The sequence below is a fragment of the Martes martes genome, assembly GCF_963455335.1.
Source record: "Martes martes genome assembly, chromosome: 5".
NCBI classification, from domain to species: Eukaryota; Metazoa; Chordata; class Mammalia; order Carnivora; family Mustelidae; genus Martes; species Martes martes.
The window spans coordinates 165,629,714-165,651,090 of NC_137892.1; the positions used below are offsets into that span (position 1 = coordinate 165,629,714).

Here is a 21,377-nt window from a genome sequence, read left to right on the forward strand (position 1 = left end):
ACTTGTCCTTCCCCTAAACCAGCTTAAACAGTCTCAAATTCTATCAGTGCCTTAGGGTAACCACAAATGAAACAAACGCCAAAGAGGTTCGAAAATTTTGCAACTTGAAAGCAGCTGTAAGTATGAAACGACTTGGAAACACCACAGACTTGAACAAAAATGAGATGAAGAAAAATTCTCTGTGGATTTTGTTCGAACTGTGTTCATCGCGTCCTCTCCAGGCACAGCTCCGAGTCGGTGATCAGACGCCTCTTCTTTGTTCTGACGACGGGATGCTTCTCTTCTGCCAGTCCTAACCGTCGCTGAACACAGCGCCTGGGACGGGAAAAGCTCTCCGCATCACGAGGAAGACTTTCGGGGCGCCGGGGTGGCTCCGTGGGTCGAGCCTCTGCCTTGGGCTCGGGTCATGATCCCTGGATCCAGCCCCGCGCCGGGCTCTCTGCTCAGCGGGGAGCCTGCCTCCCCCTCCTCCCCGCCCTGCCTCTCTGCCCACTTGTGATCTGTCTGTCGAATAATAAGTAATTATATTAAACACAATAAAATAATAAATAATAAAATAATAAGTAGTAAATAGGTAAATTTTAAAAAATTTTTAAAAGGAAAAGAAAGAAAGAAAAAGACTCTCAACGCCCAAGACCGGCTTCCAGCAGGCCCCAGGGGGGTCCCGTCTTGCCGGTCTGTCTTGCCCTCCGGGGCACACGTCCCCGAGCGAGGGGCTGCGGCGCAGATCCGGGCGCTGGTCGCGAAGGGAAGGCGGCGGCAGCAGCGAACAGCGCCCCGACCGAGACCGCCTGGAAACGAAGCCGACACGGGGTTCGGCGCGCGCCCTACGGCGCCGCAAGCTCCGCGCCAGGGTCCTCCCGCCCAGCGTGAAGGACGACGACCGGGGCCGGCGTCGGCGGGGGCTGCTCGTCTCCGCAGCGCCCGGCAGGCCCCGCTCCGGGCAGGGGGCCCCGCTCCGGGCAGGGAGCCCCGCGCAGCGCGCTCGGACCCGCGGACGGAACACGCCGCGCTGGCCTCCACGTCCCGCCCGCGGGCGCCCTCCGAGCCTTCCCGGAGACCGAGACCGGCTGGGGGGGCGCGGACCTCCGCCGGCGGCCGCCGTCCCGCACGTCTAACCCCCGCGCCCGCACCGGCCCGGCCCGCAGCGCCGCGCGGCCTCCGCCCCGCACGCCCCGAGACCAAGCGCTCTGCGTCCACCGCGCCCCCGCGGGGTGGGCTCTGAAGGCGTCGCCCCGAGACCCGGCCCGGGAGCGCGGGGTCCAGAACGCACCCCCGCGGCCCCGCACCGCGCTCGCCCCAGCGGGGACCCGCGGCCCCGCAGCGCTGGCCTCCGCGCCCGAGCTGCCCACCACAGCTGCCCACCGGAGCCGGGCCCGACCCTGCGCCGGTCCACGCGCTCCCCGGAGCCGCCGCTTCCGCCGACAGCCCCGCCGCGGGGGTCACGCGCCTCCCGCCGACCCGCCCCGCCCCGGGTCTGAGGGCGCTTCCGGACCCCGAGGCCCGGGGCGCCCGCGGCCGCTCCGCGTCCGAGTGACCTTGGCCAAACCCGCCCCCCCGCGCGCGGAAGGCCCGGGCGGGGCGACGCTAACCCTCGAGCCCCCGGACCTCAGGCGCGGGAAGCGGCCCCGGGGCGGCACGCGGGGTCGCGACCTTCACCGCGACGCAGCCCCGCGGGCCTCCGAACACGTCCGGCCGCCCTCGGGGTCGGCCCCACCCCTCCGTGACCTCCGCGCCGGCCCGCAGACCCGCCTCAGGCCGTGCCGGGGCCGGGGGACCTCGGCGTCCGCTTCGCCCCGCGGGCACCGTCCTGCCCCGGGGACCTCGGCCCCCGCGCCCGCCCGCCCCGCGGCGCCAACTCACCGCCCTGGACAGGGCCAGGCGCCGGGCGCCCAACAGCCGAGACACCGCCCGGACCCGCGACATGTCCGTCCTCCCGAGCGCGGTCCCACCAGCCCCCGCGCCTGACTGCGCCTGCGCACCGAGCCGCGCCTGGGCCGGGGACGAGGGGACACCGCGCCTGCGCACCACAGCGCGACCCCGGGCGGGCGGGGCGGGGGCGTTGCGCCTGCGCACAGGAACCGCGGGTCGTGGCGCTGAGCGGGTCGGCGCTCCCCGCCCGGCGGTAGGTGGAGGGCCGGGCGGCGTTCGGGAGGGGCCGGGGGTCGGGCCCGGCGTAGACCGGCGGCCTAGGGAGAAGTCGGGGGGATGGGTGTAGTTCGGGGGCGGGTCGGGGTCGGAGCAGGTCAGGGCGCCGGGCCGTGTTGAGGGGCTCCGGGGTGGCCGGGGGTCGCGGGGGCTGGGGGTGGCTCTGGGATAGGTCAGGCCGCCGGGCCGGGGGGCGGGGTGGGGGCGGGCGCCCGGGTTAGGGTTGTAACCTAACCTTAGGTTATAACCCCGACCCCGACCCGAATCTCCCGTGGGGCCCGGTGGGAGGTAGACTGGCCTCCGGCCCGCGTTTCCCTTCGCGTCGTGAGGACCCTGCTCAGCGGGGTGCCCCGTGCGCTCCTGGTTCCTTGACTTTTCCCCGCGATCGGACGGAATGAGCGCAGCGGGGGAGCGGCAGGCGCCCCCGAGCAGGGCCCCCCGGGCTCCATCCCAGGACTGGATCGTGACCTGAGCTGAGGGCAGAGCTTAACCTCCGAGCCCCCCCAGGCGCCCTCTTTTATTCCTTTTTAGGTTGTTTCCAAGATCTTCGTCTTCTTTAGGGTTAGGCTGCTTTCCTTAGCCTCTTGTCCCCTCAGGCCCTGGGCCTCGCCCGCGGACCTCGTGGGCCTGCGGGAAATGAGGACGAGCCTGCGTGGACCGTGTGGAGAGTTCTGCAGTTCTGTACTTTCAGATAACCAAGTTCTCATTGCATAGTTGCCTCAGATTCCTTAACCCAGTATTTTTGGCATTTCTTTATTGCCAATTGGAGTTTTATATTTTTAGGTGTTAAGTCTTTATTGAAAACCCTCTTAAAATTTTTCAGAATGGAATTGGGTTCCTTTTTGTTATGTTAGCCTCGATCATTGCTTTCGTAATCAGTGGGTATTGTTTGTTGCCGTCACAGAGACGTGAGTTGACCGTCTCATCGCACTGTTGGTGGAAATGTCCGACCTAGTGTAGGTTCTTAGTAAATCGGTAAGTCCTTTTAGCAAGAGACCCCACCCCGGTTACTGAGAGGCAGCGGAGCTTTAAGCAGAAACATCTGTCATTACGGTGAAAATGCCACCAGAGTCAGGAGGCATGAGAGCCTTCCTAGCACCGTCCCCATCCTGGCAACACACCTCTCCGGGGCCTTGTCGGTCGTTTCCCGAAGCAGTCAGTGTTTGCTTTCACACCTTCCTGCTCACATGTCTAGTGTCCAGCCACGCTGCGAAGCTCTGTGTAGCGGAGACCTTCCCTCACAGGCCTTGTGCTTCCCTTGAGAACCCCCCCCACCCCCGCTGCACCCTGATAGTGTCTGAGGCCTTGTGTTTTCCTCTTGCATCCTGTAAGGCTCCGTGCTACGCAGCCCGTGGGTGGACCTGAGCCAAGTACATGGTAACAGTCGTGACAGATGTATTCTACTCGTTTTATGTGGTTAATGGTTTTATTATTTACTTCAAGGTTCATCTTCATGAATAACTTAAATGACCCCCCAAATTGGAATATCCGACCTAATTCCAGGGCTGACGGGGGTGATGGAAGCAGATGGAATTATGCCCTGTTGGTTCCAATGCTGGGATTGGCTGCTTTTCGTAAGTCATGGTTTTCCTCACATTTGCATTTGGGGGGCTGGAACTGTGGATCCCAAAGACCTTGGGCTTTGGACCCTGACAGATGCAAGTGTACATCCTAGTGTTATCCCGTATAGTGAGTCCGAAGCAAATTACTTAATCCCCGGAGCCTCAGGGTCCCCGTCCACTGAAGCACCGTGAGGGCCAAACAAAACAAGGGACTTGCTGTGGTGGGCTTTCGCAACTGGCCCCGGCTCCATTCCAGACTTCCCGCTCTGAAGGGGGCTCCCGGTTCAGTCGTCCTTATCGGGACCGACAGGGAAGAGTAAAATAGGTGTAAACAAACCAGTTTGGTCTGTGTTTCATGTTTAGGGAGTCGGTCTTAAAACCTCTGCTCAGCCTGGCCAGCTTCTCTCCGGTCTGAATACCGCTTTGCGGAAGTCCCAGGTACGGGTCAGTTACAGTTAGTCCAGCCCTTAGCTTTTATTATCCACTTCATGATGGTTTTCTGGCGTCCAGGAATTGGTTTTATGTTTTGTCGTATCCCACAGGTTTGGGTGCACCAAAGAGTATGAGAAACTGAGTAAGGGAATGGAAAAAAATCACAAGCTGCTCTCAGTTTGCAGAGATACTTTTATGGAGACTTTTTTTTATGTGCTTGGATTTCTCAGGTGAACAGACTTACCGTAGAGGAAGTGAAGGCTTGGCAGGAGAGCGTTTACTAACTGTTCGTTTATCTGCTTTTGCTGTTGGCTGGGCCGGAAGGCTGGTTTACACCCGTGTTTGGCAATATAATTTCTCTTTGTTTGTTTACTTATTTATTGGAGGGGCGACATGTGGGGAGGGGCAGAGGGAGAGAGAGAATCTCAGGCAGACTCGCCAGTGAGTGTGGAGCCTGACGCGGGGCTCGATCTCACAACTCCGGGATCACGACCCGAGCCAAAGCCAAGAGCCATCCAGGTGCCTCTTGGCAATGTAATTTCTAAACTGTGTAGTAAAACATTTTTGGAGAATCCTTACAGGAATGCAAAGGTTAAAGTTTCTGTGATCATGCTAGCTAAGCAAGACAACCAAGAAGAAAATCCAGAATATTCATTGATTCTTCTCAGGGACAGAAAGCAACGTTCCAGAAGTCCAAGGAGGCAAGAACTTCAAAAGTAAAGGTTGTTAGGAAAGGCCATAAAAGCTAGAGTCTGGGAAACGGATGCAACTGGGAGTCGCCCCAGGGCCTGTCCCAGCCTCACGACTAATTAATCATTGTTAGTCAGTCCTGTTAAGCCTCCCAATTCCCTCACCAAGTTCATCACCCGGGCCACAGGCGACGGGCGGCGAAGGGTAGGGAGAGCTTCGCGAGACGGCCGGCTGCTGAGCTTCTGAGTGGCACGACCTGACCCGTGGGGCAGGTTTGGATCTGCCCAGTCTCTGACCTAGGAGCAGGCGCCGTGCACATCACGGAATCGTAAAAAGCACCCGCCCTTCTCAGCCTCCATGGGAGTCGGCGTTTCGCTTTTTAAGAACAAGCCAAAACGGTGTCCGGAGTGCTGGGACCATTTTGCAGCCTCACCAGCACCGTGCGAGCTCACCGTTGTCTTTGAATTAGGCCGGTTCTGGTTTCTGTTCCATTTCCCCGAGCGCGGCTCACGTAGACCGTCTTTTCACATTCCTGTTCGCTGGTGATAGAGCCTCCTCCACGGCGTGTCTGTTCCTGTCTTGCGGCCGTTTCCTACTTGCATTGTGTTTTGGGGTTGAGTTTTGACAGATTTGTATCAGGTTCTAGTATTTTTTTGGCTATCTAGTTTGCCAGTATCTTGTTCTACTCTGCAACTTATTTTTGTTTGTTTTGTTTTGTTTTGTTTTATTCTCTAAATGGAGGCTTTCAGAGAGCAAAGGTTTTAATTTTGATGAAGTCCGGTCTTGGTTTTTTCTTTCATGGGTCGTGCTTTTCCTCCTGAGAGCATTTTGCCTAGCCCTAGACCCTGAACGTTCTGTCCCACATTGTTTCTTGAAAGTTTAGTTTTATGTTTTACACGTAAGTCCATGATCCATTTTGAGGTTCTTGGTTTTTGGCTTTTTTTTTTTTTTTTCCAGTATAACATATGGAACTTGGGTTTTCTTTCTTCCTTTCCAGGTTGTTTGCCTTCTATTTCCTCTTCTGTTACTGGCTTTCTTGCACTGGCTAACACCTCCAGGCCTCCACTGAGAAGTTCCTGTCTGACGGGAGGAACATTCTGTCTTACCATTACGGGCGGTGTTAGCTGTGGGCTTTCATAGCTGTTCTTCATGAAGGCAGGGAAGCTCCCCTCAGTGTTATTTTATTTTTTGAGTTTTTTCCCCTGTGGGTGTGGAATTTTGTCACACGTTTTTCTGTATCCATTGACGGGATCGTGTGATTTTTCTTTTTCAGACTATACATATGTTGATTGATTTTTGACTGTTGTACCAGTCTTACATTTTTGGAATAATCTCCACTTTGTGGGGGTGGGGAGCTCAGGTTGTGCATGATCTCATGGGTCGTGGGATCCAGCCGCATCTCTGACTTTGAGCTCAGCAGGGAGTCTACCGGAAGATTCTCTCCCTCTGCCCCTCCCCTGCTCCCATGCGCTTGGTCTCGCTCTCTTTCTCTAATATAAATAAACAAATCTTTAAAAACTAGGCTTCAGGGGCACCTGAGTGGCTCAGTGGGTTAAGTGTCTGCTTCGGCTCAGGTCGTGATCTCAGGGTCCTGGGATCGAGCCCCGCATCGGGCTCTCTGCTCAGCGGGGAGCCTGCTTCCCCCCTCCTCTCTCTGCCTGCTTGTGATCTCTCTCTGTCTCTGTCAAATGAATAAATTAAAAAAACTTAATGAAAAAATAAAAAAAAAAAACTAATGTCCACTTGGTAATGGCATATAATCCTTGTTACGTGTTGTAGAACTACCTGTGCGGGTCTCCCGCCCAGGGTTTTAGGTCTGCTCACGTGGGGTTATTACTCAGCCCTTCTGCAGGGTTCTCTCTTCTCCATACTTCCTTCAGCATCATGTTTTCTACGTCAGTTACTGTATTTTTCAGTTCAAAACCTTCTTTTGCTTGTTTTTGGATCTCCTTCTTCTGTGCTTAGGCTTTGTATTATCATGTCTGCTTTTCACTCTTTGTCAGGCGCCTGAGTGGCTCAGTTGGTTGGGCGACTGCCTCTGGCTCAGGTCACGATCCTGGAGTCCTGGGATCGAGTCCTGAGTCTAGCTGCATGCTCAGCGGGGAGTCTGCTCCCTCTGACCCTCCCCACCTCACACTCTGTCTCTCTCTCATTCTCTCTCTCAAATAATAAAATCTTAAAAAAAAAAATAATAAACTCTTTGTCAGGTAAAGCTGACGTCTCTGTTCCCTCAGTATTGGCATCTACTGGTTATCTTTTTAAATTCAGTTTGAGATCTTTCTAATTCATGGTATGACAAGTGAGCTTCGACTGAAATCTCTGTGTTTTGGGCATTGTGTTATGAGGCTGACCTTTATTGGGACATTCTGCAACTAGCTTCGTGGCTGGGGCTCTGGCAGGGAGGGTGTTGCTGCGGCCTCACTCCCAGGTGGGGATGGAAGCCCAGGCTCCCCACTCAGCCTCTGGTCCCCAGACACCAAGAGGAAGGGTCCCCTCGTCACCTCTGGGCAGGAGTGGGGGTGCAGCTCCCCCAGGTGTCCACTGATGCTCCCTAGCTAGGAGAGGTAGGAGGGTCTGGTTTCTGCTCCCCAGTTGGCCACCTCTGACACCACTCCCAGGGGAACAGGAGGGGCTCCCATCGGCCTTTGCCCACTGGCTGGGAACGGGGCCCCAGGGACTGTGCTGCTTGGCCCGAACGGTGTAGTTACTGTTGAAGTTCCCTGTCTTGCTAGGCCCCTTGACCAGAGAGAGCAGACCTGTGCTGGGGCTTTTTGAAAGAAAGTCTTCCCCGCTGGCATTTCAGCTCCAGGTCGGGAAAGTATGAGGCAAACTGAAACCCCAGGTGATTCCCCACCATAGCATTCCTCAGGCCCCCAGCTCCCTTGCCGGTCTGCCCGAGGTTCTCCCCCTTTAAGAGCCCCCTTGTGTTTATCCTACTTACGATGTAGGGTTTGCGGGGTGGGAAGAATAGGAAAGAGTACTTGTGCTCCGTGCCCCCAAAGCAGGAGCCCCCCCTCTTCTCTGCCTTCGGAAACTGGCTGTGCACAGTTGTGTCTGCCCAGAGTCATAAGGCAGCGCTGTCCAGGATCAGACCCAGACTTCAGGTTTTTCCCTTCTGCTCCCACGCATTCCTCTGCACACCTCCGCGGTAATCTCCCCTGTGTCTGTCCCACCTCTTTCTGGAGGCCTCCCTGATTCAGTGGACTTCCCGTAGGCACAGCCTGGGCCGTGTGGTCTGGCGTGCGGTTCTGTGTGTCCTGGATCGGTCGCCACTTGTTCTGCGTGTCGGTGCGGCACCTCCGTTAGATCATCCCTGGGTTCAGGTGGGAGTGGCCTCCTCGGGCCTCCTCTGCCCCTGCCGCCCCTGCCCCCACCTCTGATCGTCCACTTCTTCCCAGAGCCGATGAGGACTTCTGCCGTTCCGCAGCTGCTCACTTCCAGGATGTGCCCTCGCTCCTCGCTGGAAGTCCTGTACCGAGTCCAGGGAGCGGTCTGCTCGGGACACGCGATGCCCACTCCTGTCCCTGTTCCTTCTGGCTAGAGGGACCTTTCCTGCCCGCCGCTGCTTGTTTTGCCAGACTCGTGCCCATTCAGCTCTTCTGTGGGCCCCACCCCGACCGCACCCCAGACCGAATTCGTCCTTCTTTCCTCTCACAGACCTCTCAGTGCTTAGCGAGTGATACTGGGACTGCTGCCCGCGCGGTCAGTTCCCCTGTCTGTGCGCTTCAGTGAGGGGAGGAGATGCAGACGTGTGCTTTCGAGTTTCCATTACCCGTAGGACTAGACGCCGTTTTCCGTTGAGGAAGGGATGCGTTTGGTCTTACGCTTACAGAGTTGGGGCGGTGCCAGCACTCAAGTGGAAATGACTTTCCTGCACACGCAGGTACGCCTCGGAGGGCGGCTCCCAGGGGACGTGGGTGGGGGAGCCCGAATGGCTAGGACACCACCTTGAGCGTTGGGGGCGGAAAAGGAGCCTCCCCGGCACTGGATTTCTCCACGTAGCAGAGGACAGAGGCCCAGCTGCTCCTCAGTCCGTCCCACGTTTCCGAGAGTCGCGTGTCCCTGGTTTGGGGAACGGGAGCCTGACCGTGTCTGGAGCTTGAACATCCCCCCCCCCCCCCGATTTTTATGTGCCCTTGTCAGACTGGAAGCAGGATGAGCAGGCCAGTCTGCATGCACTTTGCAATCACTCAGTTCTGTAATCACCAGCCGACCTTCCAGGAAGCACGGCAGGGTGGCCCTTTCGACCTTGGCACAAGGGCGTGGGGCACTGTGGCCGGAGCAGGCATTGTGGTGACTTTGAGAGCAAAAGAAAGCAGTGGTAGATGTTTTTCAGCCGTAGATGATGAGGAGGCTGGAAGGGGAAATGTCAGCAGCCCTGTTGTCCTTTGGGAGCCCTTATCTGATTTTAAGCTAAGAATTTTGATTAATATGTGGTCTCCTACAAAATGGTATCCGTACCTTTCAGGGCTTAAGATTTTATTGAAATGCTGTTCTTAGCTGCTTTATGTTTTTTCAAAATCAGGATTACAAAACCTCACCTCTGACTTTCCATTAAGTGTGTTTTCTCCCCCAATGAATCCCTGTCAGGTTGGATTTGGTCCAGGGAGTCCCAGAAAGAAATAGAAAAAGAGAGAGAAGCGTACCGTCAGAGAACAGCCGCTTTCCAGCGGGATCTCGAAGCCAAGTACCACGCGGTGATCTCAGAAAACCGGCGTGCCGTGGCTCACTTGTCTTTGGAACTCGAGAAGGAACAAAACAGAACGACTAGTTACCGAGAAGCCCTTATCTCTCAGGGGCGCAAGTTGGTAGAAGAAAGGAAGCTTCTGGAACAGGAGCGGGCTCAGGTCATGCAAGAAAAGAGACAGTCGCGGCCTCTGAGAAGTGCGTATCTGAGCTTCCTGGAGAAGGAGGACGACTGGCAGCGGAGGGCCAGGCTCGTGCTGAAGGAGTTCGAGGACGCTCTGACGGAAAGACAGAGCATCTACTGCAGCCTGGTCCTCCCCCGCGGCCGGCGGCTGGAAATCGAGAAGAACTTGCTGGTCCGGGCGTCCGCGGACCCGGTCGCCGCGGAGCTGCAGATGGCGGCCGGCCTGGCCGACATATTCCAGCACGACACCCACTGCGGCGGCGTCTGGAACACCGGCCGGCGCCGGAACGGCAGGCTCATGTGGCTGTATCTCAGGTACTGGGAGCTGAGCGCCGAGCTGAGGAAGCACCGGCGGGTGGAGGCAGCCGTCCTGGGGGACTGGCCGGAGCCCCGCGCGCCGCCGGCGACGCCCTGAGGCCCCCGGGGCCGCCTTCGCGCTGGGGCTGCGTCCTCTCCCGCCCCGTCCGCGCGGGCCCGGGGTCTCCTCCTTGGGCCTCGTCGGCTGCTGAGGATGCAGGTTCCCGGAGGACTTTCTTGCAGCTGTGGCCTTGTGTGAGGCCGAGCAGTATTAGAGACCCTCCTGCCTTCGCTGTAGGGTGGGACTGTGTTCGAGAAAGTCAGATACGGTGTCGATCCTCACTGTAAGTGGTTTTCGGTCTGTTTTTGTCACTCCCTGAATAAATTCTGTTTTTCCTCCAGTGACTTCTCTCTCTCCTAGAATTATAAATAGAAGTTGTCAGGTAGTGGCTTGAACTGCCCAAGGACGACAGAAGATAGAGACGTTATCAAGGTCTCCTGCTGGCATGAGCATCTCTCCCACCCAAGGGAGAGAAAGTGCTTCTTGTATCCGCTCGGCACCTGGGACGGGTTTGGGATTTGGCTTGTGTCTGTATTTAGGCAAAATACTTTATTGATCAGCAATGATATATAATAAAAAATTCTTGAATTTAAAAGCAACAGTGCCACCTCCGTGTGCAATCTACTTTACTCTTTATGAAATGTTTTTACGTAGATTATCTCCATTTTAGCCCAAACTGATCAAAGGTAGGCACTTGCCCATTTTTCACAAAGCTGAGGTGGTCAGCCTCTCACATATCACCCCTGCAGGCCCAGTGGGGAGAATGTGCAGCAAAATCAGCAGAGAACGGGACACCTGGGTGGCTCTGACTTTGCTTCAGTTCACGATCTCAGGGTCCCGGGGTCGAGCCCCCTGGGGAGCTCTGCTCTTGGCAGAAAGTCTTGTTCCTCTGCCTCTGCTCCTGCCCCTGCCCCGGCTCGCTCGCTCGCTCTCTCAAGTAAATCAGTAGAATCTTCAGAGAAAATCAGCAGAGGAAAAGGCACGCGGGGCCGAGTGAGGAGCCTGTGCCGCTTGCAGAATCCTCTCCCAGGGGGTCCTGGGACTGGAGTGCTCCCCTCCCACCGCCCCCACCACCAGCAAGGTGTGTGAACTGTCCCCAACCTGGGGCGCCCAGAGACAGCCCGGGGCTGGTGTGGACGGCTGGCCACGTGGGTATCCTCTGCAGACTCCCAGAAGGAAAGCCGGCATCCCCTCAAACGGCACATTTAGACACAGTGGGCTGCCCTCACTGGTCCGTGGCTGGGGGTTCCTCCCCGAACCCAGGTTCCCCGTGCCACCCAGGGACCAGCCTTGCAGCAGGCTTGCAGAAGGCCCGTGGCCTCTGCGTGCAGGTGGGGCAGCAGGCCTGCAGTCAGGAGAGGCTGAGCAGCGCACGGCCCCAGAGCTCCCGGTCACTCAGCTGCTCGGGACCAAGTGGCCCAGCAGCAGCTGCATGGAGGCCCGCCTGCCTCGGAGCCCTGTGTCCCCCCGGGCCGCCTGCCTGGGGCAGGGAGACGCACTTAGAAATACTAAGCTGACGAAAACTTCCTAATTGTAGGGGAATCTTGTTAGAGCCGGGTTTGCTCTGGGTCCCAAAATGCTGAGGACTTCAGCCCGTGGATCCGCGTGGTTTAGGCTCACGTGGTTTTTAATTTTTGGAGCAATTTCAGAGACGAGGAAGTGGCTCAATGACCGTGAGGTCCCCCGTGGGGCTGGGGTCCGCGCCCCGGGATCTGCTCTTAGCTGCCGTGCTCTGCACAAGACAGTGTCACGCTTTTCTCCTCCAACGGCTCCTCGGGTCACCTTTCTGCTCTACTGTCCCCACTTGATCCAAACAAAACTCACTCACTCAGGTCAATCTGAACCAACAAGTTTCTGGTTGTTTCTACCATGTAGAGTGGCGTCCGTTTGGTCTCTGGCACTCCACGGACTCTCCAGGGACCCTTGGATAAGCCACCTAATGCTTTGCCCTTGGTTTTGTCTGAAAAAGGGGGGACATTCGGGGGCCCTTGGGTGGCACAGTGGGCTGAGCAGCCGACTCTTGGTTTTGGCTCCGGTCATGAGCTCAGGGTTGTGGGATTGAGCCCTGTGTCCCGGATTCTCTCTCTCTCCCTCTCTGCCCCCTCTCCCTCATGCTCTGTGTCTCTCTTTCTTTCTCTGAAAAATAAATAAGTAAATCTTTAAAAAAAAATGAGGAAAAGGGGCACCTGGGTGACTCAGTAGTTGGGTGTTTGCTGTCAGCTCAGGTCATGAGCTCAGGGTCTTGGGATCGAGCCCCACGTCGGGCTCCCTGCTCAGCGGGAAGCCTGCTTCTCCCTCTCCCACTCCCCCGCTTGTGTTCCCTCTCTTGCTGTATGTCTCTGTCAAATAAATAAATAAAATTTGTTAAAAAGAGGAAAATTCAGCCAGTCATTGAGTCAGTTAATTTTGAGGTGAATTATTATTCGTCACCCTTTTTCCTAATGTCCAGCAGGCTGTGAGTCTAGCCTTCAATAGCCTGGGGACTGTGTTCTGAGAATTCAAGTCTGTTTAGACACTGGTTCGATACTGCAGAATCGGAAACTTGCTACAGGAAGTTACGGTGGGCTATGTTTGCCTTCGCACAGCACCTCTGCCTTCTACGAGCAAGTTTAATTGAGGGTTAATTTGATGCCATCTGTCTTTTTAACACTGATTCTGTTAGGCTGGAAATGTGATGACTTCACAAAGGGGACCCGGACTGAGTGACCCGACGGTGGAGCGTTATTGAACTGAAAGCATTTAACTTGGGAAGAAGGACAGGAGCCAGGATCTGTCTGGTATGTGCAGGGCCTGCGGGGACTCGGGAGTCCAACGTTGTTGTCCAGGCTGCTTTCTGGATGGTCTCAGTAACTGAAACCTTGAGCCAGGATCTGTCTCGTGTGTGCAGGGCCTGCGGGGACTCGGGAGTCCAACGTCGTTGTCCAGGCTGCTTTCTGGATGGTCTCAGTAACAAACCTTGTGCCTGCACTGCAAGGAGGACGCTCCAGGGTAAAAGGGGCCAGGGCTGAGGCGAGGCCTGTCTTGAGAGAGCCTGTGTGCGCCGAAGTCAAGAGAAGGGGGCATTTCATGGCCTGTGATTTTAATTGATCTGGGGACACTGTGGTGGGGTTGTACTGACTTACGCAGGAAGGGCTTTGGTGGGGGGGTTCACCCTCTGCTTTCTAACTGTGCTTAATGTGAAAGCACCTATTTCAGGGTGTTTTACTTTGGAATAAGGTTGGAAGACACAGGGATTGACCTGGGTGTTCCAAAAATAAAACAAGAAGCCAGCAGTGATTCTGTAAATTAATCCCACTCAATTTATTTGTTAAATATACTTTTCCCCCTTGTAAAAGTTCATAGAGACAGAGAGTTCTCATATGTATTTCTTGTGTGTGTGTGTCTATAATGCACGTGTGGACTGACAGATGAAGTGTTTGATTTCATGGTGACAGCGTAATCCTACGAACATCGCACCAATGACACCATGTTATGACAGGGAAGGGACTTCACCAAAGAACCTGCGTGTTTTTGCAAAGGGAAGTTATGGACATCTGGGGGGCTCAGGCGGTGAAGCGTCTGCCTTCGGCCCAGGTCATGGTCCCAGGGTCCCGGGATCGAGCCCCACATGGGGCTCCCTGCTCGGCGGGGAGCCTGCTTCTCCCTCTCCCCCTGCTTGCGTGCTCTCTCTCTCTGACAAGTAAATAAAGTCTTAAAAAAAAAAAAAAAGAAAGGGGAAGTTGCATCTAACTAAACTATGTAAGAGTATTTCTTTTTTTTTTTTTTAAGATTTTATTTATTTGACGGAGAGATCACAAGCAGGCAGAGAGGCAGGCAGAGAGAGAGGAGGAAGCAGGCTCCCCGCCGAGCAGAGAGCCCGATGTGGGGCTCGATCCCGGGACCCTGAGATCATGACCTGAGCCGAAGGCAGAGGCTTTAACCCGCTGAGCCACCCAGGCGCCCCCGTAAGAGCATTTCTGTGTGGGATGATGGTCCAAAGTCCGATTGCCGAGCAGTTTGCCCAGATGACCTCTCTGAGGAGACGGAGGAGACCTCTTTGTCTTGCTTCCGCCGTCTCGGCCTCGCTTTCTGGAAGCCCGTGTGCCCTAAACACAGGGGAAGGGGAGAAGGCTCGCGGGCCCTCTCGGGACCCTGTGACGGAACGCAGGGGACGGCGCCCAGCGCAGAGGGCCTCCCGGGCCCTGCAGAGACAGTGCTGGACGGCGGAGGCCAGAGGGACGCCCCCGGGCCTCCTGGGGGCAGCCCAGGCCGTGCGGTCGGACCTGCCCGGCCCCTGGTGAGCCGGACGCCGCTGTCTTCCGCCGGCGACAGAAACGGCTGCGTTTCTCTCTGCAGCAGGACTCGGGCTGCGAGCGATCGAGAGCGCTTCAGGCTGCCTGCGACGGCTTCGAGCGGGGTTTATTCAAGGACACGCCGGAGAACCTCGAGGGCTCGAATGGAGGCGGCAGGCCGAGCCCTCAGAGAGGGGCCAGAAATGGCCGACAGCGGTCAGGAACCTCGGAGCTGTGGTCTCGCGGCCTCGTGTCTGCGTATCCGCTCCGGTCTTTCTCCTCCTGGGTCTTCTGAGTTTGCGTCTTCCCTGTTGGCTCCCCCGCGCGGCGGTTCGGGCGCTGCCGTGGCGTGTGAATGGAGAGGGCGCAGGGACATCGGGCGTGTGGCTTTCGTCAGCCTCACAGGAAATCGTGAAAACAGACCGGGAGGCTCCTTGGCGGCCTCCGTGGCAGCTCGGGAGGAAACCCGTCTCCTGCGGAGCCGCTGACGGGCCGGGGCGCGGCAGGGGCAGACGGCCCGCGGGGACGCCCTGGGTTCTGGGCCCTCCCACAGCCCGCCACAGCCCCGCGGCCCCTGGAGGCATGGGCCGGGCGGGCGCGCTGTGCTGGGTGGACCCGCGGGTGAGGCGGAGCGCGTTCGCGGTGTCCCTGTGTCTGGTGTCCCGGCACGGACACTGGCTCCTCGTGGGGGGCCTGCGGTGGGGCGGGGGGGGTGAGTGCCAGGCTGTCCGGAGCCAGGGGCCCAGAAGGTCATGGAGGAATGGACGGGGGTGTCGGAAGGGTTTCTCGGGGCGGGGGTGGGGGCAGAGGCCGCAGCCCCCGCCGAGGTGCTGAGGAGCCTGGGAGAGGCCCTGCCCACAGCCCGGGCCGGCTCTTGTGGGGGATGCCACGGCGGATGGGACGGGGCCTGGCAGCGCAGTGGGGAGAGTCACGTGATGGGCATCGAGACCCAGGAGAAGCCTCGCTCCTCCACCCAGAGGGAGCTGCCGTGGTGGCCAAGGACAGAAAGTGGGATCCTGCGGGTGACAGCTCCTCGGGGGGTAGCTCAAGCCACACGAGGAGAAGGAAGAGGACGGCACCTGTGACGAAGAGCCACAGGCTCGTGTCCCCGCACAGAGGGTCCCCTGAGTCTGTGGGTCTCTCCTGGTCTGGGGCGCAGAGCTAGAAAGGACCATCTGGAACAAAAGCAGAGCGGGAGGCCCCTGAACCTGTACTCCCTCTTTGCAGGAGGGGGACCAGGAAGCAGGACGGACTTCCTGGAGGGAGTCCAGGATGAATCCATCATAGAGGACTTGGGGGAGGCAAAGACTGTGTCCCTGCTGTCCCGGAAGGTGGTTTCCCAGTGCGCCTCACGGTCCTCACCCCGCCCCCATTCAGTTCAGCTTTCTGACCCCACGAAGTCCGGGTGCGTTTGGGCATGGCTAGGCCCTAAGCTCCGTCAGGAGGAGCGCTGCCCAGCTGCGCCGTGGTGCCCTCCCACCCTCTCTCCGCCTAGGTGGTGGGTTTTCTTGTCCCTACAGTTTGCCTTTGGGTTGGATCCGTGCCTTCGCCTGGGTCCTGGCAGACGCCTGGGACGGACGCCTGGCACGGTCAGAGTCTCAGAATCCCAGGCTGCGCAGGTGCGGCGAAAACCCGTCGTGGCCGGAGACGGTACTTCCAGGGTTGGGGCCCAGCAGGTCCGTGGGAACAAGTAAATGACGGGCACCAGGATGGCACGGGAGGCTGGCTCTGCTGGGGCTGCCCCACAGGCTTCAGAACTGCTCCCCTGCCTCACTGACTTTCCTCGGCGGCGGTTCCTCAGGCGCCCCGGGGGCGGGGGCCGTCGGGAACATTCACCACCAGCGGACACCGGTGTGCCCACCTCCCGCCCCAGTCTCTGCGGCGTCCCCGGGCCCTTCGCCACAGCTGCCCGGCTCAGCCACGCACACGTTGCGGGCCCACCCTGCTGGGCACAGACGTGAGCCGTTGAAATGGCTCCACTCTTTAGAGTTAGATCCAAATCATCGCAAAACTTTGCCCTGTGCCCACTCTGCTCTCTTTTCAGAGCTTCTCGCAGTAGCAAACTCCATGTGCCTGTAATAGGGTTCAGAGATTTTGCCAGCAGGACAGCAGAGGGCAAGAGAGCGGTCGGAGAGGTGGCCCAGAAAGCAGATCTGAGGGGCACGGAGACAGAGGAGTAATCTCTTCCCTCCTGTCCACTTTCCGGGCATCCTCCTTTCCTGAAAGACACAGGAGGAACATTACCGCCTTCAGTAAGGCACAGCAGACTCCTGAGACAGCTGTCACTCTGGGAGCCTATACCTTAGGCAACCCCCCTTGGTTGTGGGGAGAAAGGCATGGGACATACCTGTCAGGGGCAGCGTGGAGTTACCTGGATGGGGACTTAGCTGCGGAGGGGGGAGCATGTAGGGTGTAGACATACCTGTCAGGGAGCGTGTGGGATTACCTGGATGAGGACTTACCTGGAACAGGGCCCAGAGCCGGACAGAAGGCGGGGCCTGCCCACACAGGATTCAAACCCACACCAAGGACTTGGGGGTTCTAGTGTAAGGAGGTTGGGCCCCTCAAGCACTAGCCTCTGTCTTGAGAAAACGTTTCACTTCCATACTCTCAGGTACTTTAAAAGACCCTGAACCGCACTGAAACGAAAGCCGCGTGAGAAGAAGGCGCACTTCTGTTTTATTGGTGTCTAATGACCCTCACACTGGGCCCTTCGCAGGAACCAGATCCAGGTAGAAACCAAGTCCAAATGTCGTCAGGAAACCCTTACACGCCTGGACTCGGCCGCACAGAGGGGTTCCCTTCGGCCTGAGCAGAGTGTCTTCTGCGGTCAGGGTCCAAAGGGAGGCAGGAAACGGGTAGGGATGTGTCATCACCGGTGGGGCTTTCTTGCAGGGTCAGAGGCCCCCCGGGAAGCCTTCTGTGTCCTCGGGCTCAAGCACTTAACAGCGAGTCCCATATCCCATGCCGGGCAGGAGTCTGTGAGTACATAAGCCCGAGTCAGCACGGCAGACAACCCGGACGCGGCACGGGGAGTGCTGAGTTCTGTGACAGTTCTCACGTTCTTTCGGCCCTGGCCGGACGTCTGGCCTCCCCTTCCTCCCTCCTGTGCAGTCCAGAACCGACGCCGGGTCTGTCACCAACGTGGCCTCGTCCACTCTCCTGGCGCCGGGGCGCCCACCCATGCAGCGCCTAACTGATGCCACATGCGAGTGTCCCTAAGAGACGCCTCAGCTGGAGGTGGCCGGGGGTGCGGATGCACAAGCCTGCTGACTCAGGACGTCCAGGCTCCGGTCCGGCCGAACCACACACACCCCCTGGTCTGCTCAAGGGCCTACTGCATTTGCTCCAGGGCTCTGGAGTTTTCTAGAGCAGCTTTGAAAGCTCGCAGCAAGAAAGCTCCAAGTTCGTTGCTTGTCTCTTGGATGTCTGGGTCGAAACTTCCGAAGAGGGGAGTGCAGACCTGGACGTCACCCCGGCCGGCCCGAAGCAGCACCGCACGGAGATCCTCGGCGATCACGTCATACTTCTGCTGGTCGAACTTGGACATGGCCAGCTCGTCCTGGGGGTAGGCCGTGCCCTCGGGGTAGCAGTCTTTGGGCACCGGGAACTCGACAGTCCGGAGCCTGCCCAGCTCGCAGAGAGCCATGAAGAGGCGCCTCAGGGCCTGGGCCGACAGCGGGTTCCCCAGGAAGCGGAGCTCACGGAGCTCGTGGCAAGGGCTCAGGGCCAAGGTCAGCATGCTCACGTGCCGGTCTTCGATGCCGCACTCCTCCACGGTGAGCACCCTCAGCGTCCGGGCTGCCCGGCTCAGCAGCCTGGAGAAGGTGGAAGGGAACAGGCTGAACAGGTTGTGGCCACTGAGGTCCAGCACCTCCAGGCATGTGGTGTGGGGACAGTCTGCCAAGAAGGCCATGTCTGTGTGGTTCAGGGAACAGTTGGCCAGGTCCAGGGTCCTCAGCGGCGTCCGCAGGGCGCTAGGACAGGGCAGAAAACAGCACGGGTGAGGGGCGGTCCCGGCGAGGACCTCTGCGAGGAACTGAGATGAATTCTCTCCCAAGGGTCAGCCGACTGCAGCCCCAGGGCCAAATCCGTGGCTGCCTGGTCTGACTCAGCCTGACAGGAAAATGGTTTTTACATCTTTAAACGGTAGAACCATCAATAGAAGGATGATACTCTGCGAAGTGTGGAAATAACACGAAATTCCATTTTTAGTGTCCGTAAATAAAGTGCCGGTGAGAACCAGGCTCACTCATCTGTCTGTGGCCGCTTCGGGGCTGGGACGTCAGAGCTGAGTCAGCCTTCCCTGATCACCCAGCCCTCTCCGGCCCCCTGGCCCTGCTGGTGCTCCCACCCCTGTGTGGGGGCCTCCCCTCACGCGGGCGAACCCGCTGACCGGCTCCACACCAACACGCTCCACAGAAGCAGGACCGGTCCCTCTCAAGAGCAGGCTGGGGCTTCTGCCGCGGGATCTCTGGTTCTCGGCTGAGAACGCCCAGCAGCCCCGGCGCAGAGGCTGCCCGCCAACGGCCACACGCTGACCTTGGAAGCGGACTGCCTCCCCCCCCCAGCCCACCCAGCCCTCGGGGAGACCACCGCCGCAGACCCGACCGCCTCCCCCTCCCAGCCCACCCAGCCCTCGGGGAGACCACCGCGGCAGACCCAAGCTGAGCCAGTTCTGGACAGACTCGTCACTGAAGGCCCAGCATTGGGATGATTTGTCACAAGAATACGATGTGGTCACTCCTGCGTCGTCTGTTTCACTAATTAGCAGCGCTCCCCTCTGTTCACCGACAGAAAACAGTCCTCCTCGAGCTCCCCGCCAGGCTACGCACAGCCCTGGTGTCTGGGGCCTCATGCTGCCCTGGGCCCCCCCGGGGTGAAGGCAGAGGGTACTGGGGACCCCGTGGCATTGTAGGCAGTCGGGTCCCACCCGATGATCCCTCATGCGTCTTTGGCCTGGCCCCTGGGGCACCCCCTGTCGGCAGACCTGCGCCACGAGGCTGGGAGCCGGGCCCTCACCGCCCCGGCCCTGCCCTCTGGGCCATTGTGCGACTTACCCGAGCAGTTTCGGGATCTTCCCCGTCAGCGCGGAGAAGGCCACGCTCAGCTCCGTGAGCTGGCTCATCCGGCTGAGCTCCCAGGCGATGGAGGAGAGGAGGGGGTCCTCGCCGTCAGGGCTGCGGGTGCCGGTGGGGGGCGCATCGAAGGCCCTGGCCGGCAGGGTGAGCGAGGCCAGCTGGGGGAAGCGCACCTCGGCCAGCAGCTCCTGCACGTGGCCGGCGTGCAGCCGCACGTTGTGCACCACCTCCAGCCGGCGCAGCTCCCCCGGCCCGGCCAGACGCAGCACCTGCAAGAGCTGGCTGGGGGCCAGGCTGTCTGCCCGGAAGGACGGGCAGTGCACACGCAGTGGGGCAGGGCCCGCTGGCCCCAGGGCCCGTACCACCACCTCGAAGTTTCCATCGGTGACGAAGAGATCGGCGACAACCCGGACGGGGCGCCGGGCCGCGAGGGGCTCCACCTGCAGCCGGCAGCATGTCCTGGCCAGCAGCTCGGTGCGGCCCCACCTGCCCAGCGCCCTCCCACACGGGCACCGCTGCACCTGCACGTCTCGGACGCCTGTGAGGTCGGCCACGCGCAGCCGCCGGGGACCCCCGGCCCGGAGCACGTGGTCTGCGAGGCCCTGCACGCAGGCCTCCAGGCAGGCCCTGCAGGTGCGGTCCCGCAGGTCCTCCGGCGCTTCTGAGCCCGGCCCGAGCAGCGCGCTCAGCCGGAACTCCTCCAGGGGCCAGTGCTCCAGCAGGGCGCGGATCAGCCCCGCCTGCTCCAGCAAGTAGCTGGCTTTGAAGAGGAGCGGGTAGAGGTTGTGGGCCACACCGTCCAGGCTCCGCTGGGCCACCTGGGGGTGCGACGCCAGGGCCTCGGCAGAAATGAAGCGGAGCGATCTCATTGTGCCGGCCTGCGGGGGCCCGGAAGCAAGGCCGAGCTCTCCCCTTGTGACTCTCCCGGAGACGTTTGCCCTTCCTGTTTATTTTTAGCTGCAGCTGCTGTGAGCGGTTTGCCTTTGGGCAGTAGGTAGTGAGCAGGCCCTCTGGTCACCTGACAGCTATTTTGGTCGTGGGTGCTTGTTGGGCTCTGGCCGTGGAGGCGTGGACAGTGGCCAGCCTGTCCTTGTGCTTAACTGCTGAAAACAGAGCTGTCCGAGGGCATGGCTCAGGGCCACTAGGCCCCTGACAAGTGCCGCTCCTGCCCACTGCAGGGACGGCCTGTGGTTGGGAGCTGCTGTGGGCTGCACGGGCCTGAGCGCGGACCCGGGAGACCCCAGATGAAGGCCCCGCTGACCAGGGCCACGTCGCCTCAAAGTCACGGGAGTCAGGCTCCCCGGGTGAGGCCTGCCGGTGACGTCCCCAGATACGACAGAACCAAGTAAGAGAAACGCGACCATGTCTTAGAAAGACACATCTCATTTATTTATGTTCCGAAAGTTTGGAACAAGTCAGCACTAGAGCAGAGAAACAAAGAAACCGGGTTACAGCAGCTGGAAATCACCAAGCCACTGTGGTGTGGACCCGGCCGGTGCACCTGGCTGCCACCTGGGGGACAGGGTTCGTGGGGAAGACCTCCCAGCAGGAACCTCACTCAGGGTCTGGCATGTGCCCAGGCTTTCCCTGCACATCACTATTCTGTGCCTCCATTTGGCGAGGGGTGGCCCTCTTGGGGTACTGTGCACACCCCAGACCTCAGGCCCGGCAGCTGTGCCCTTGCCCCATCCGGGGTCACAGGCCCACAGGTGGTGACCGGTTCCCACTATCTACACAGGCCTTGTTAGAAACAAAAGAAACCCGAGATTCCAAGCCCCCTCAGGGGCACCTCTGCACCTGGGACATACCACAGTGGGTGCCGCTCTGGGGGACCACTGCCCACGGGCCTGCGTTGCCTGGGAGGACAGTGAAACGTGTTCCCAGAGGGTTCACCCTGCTCTGAGACACCCCAAGTCTGCCTGGACCCCCCCCCAACGGGAGCCAGGGTTCCACGGGCTCCCACCC

At 59.0% G+C, this 21,377-nt stretch overlaps 3 protein-coding genes across 4 annotated transcripts in view; 1 reads left to right on the forward strand and 2 right to left on the reverse strand.

Annotated features, from left to right (window-relative positions):
- SDHA (succinate dehydrogenase complex flavoprotein subunit A) overlaps positions 1-2,021 on the reverse strand; it is a 29,064-nt gene extending 27,043 nt beyond the window's left edge. The window contains exon 1 of one of the 2 annotated variants that reach the window (XM_080803574.1): positions 1,864-2,021. In XM_080803574.1, the coding sequence (XP_080659700.1) occupies positions 1,864-1,926 (63 nt within the window). In that variant the 5' untranslated portion in view covers positions 1,927-2,021. The remainder of the gene's footprint in view (positions 1-1,863) is intronic. The other variant, XM_080803575.1, reaches the window with a different exon arrangement.
- CCDC127 (coiled-coil domain containing 127) lies at positions 1,895-10,652 on the forward strand. The gene is made up of 3 exons (XM_080803576.1): positions 1,895-2,125; positions 3,592-3,722; positions 9,423-10,652. The coding sequence occupies exons 2-3, from the start codon at positions 3,602-3,604 to the stop codon at positions 10,115-10,117; spliced, it is 816 nt and encodes a 271-aa protein (XP_080659702.1). The 5' UTR covers positions 1,895-2,125; positions 3,592-3,601; the 3' UTR covers positions 10,118-10,652.
- Positions 10,653-16,981: 6,329 nt separating this feature from the next.
- LRRC14B (leucine rich repeat containing 14B) lies at positions 16,982-20,382 on the reverse strand. The gene is made up of 2 exons (XM_080803577.1): positions 19,392-20,382; positions 16,982-18,308 (listed from the first exon to the last, which is right to left on the reverse strand). Exons 1-2 carry the CDS (start codon positions 20,279-20,281, stop codon positions 17,666-17,668), a joined length of 1,533 nt encoding a protein of 510 aa, XP_080659703.1. The 5' UTR covers positions 20,282-20,382; the 3' UTR covers positions 16,982-17,665.
- Positions 20,383-21,377: the final 995 nt, after the last annotated feature.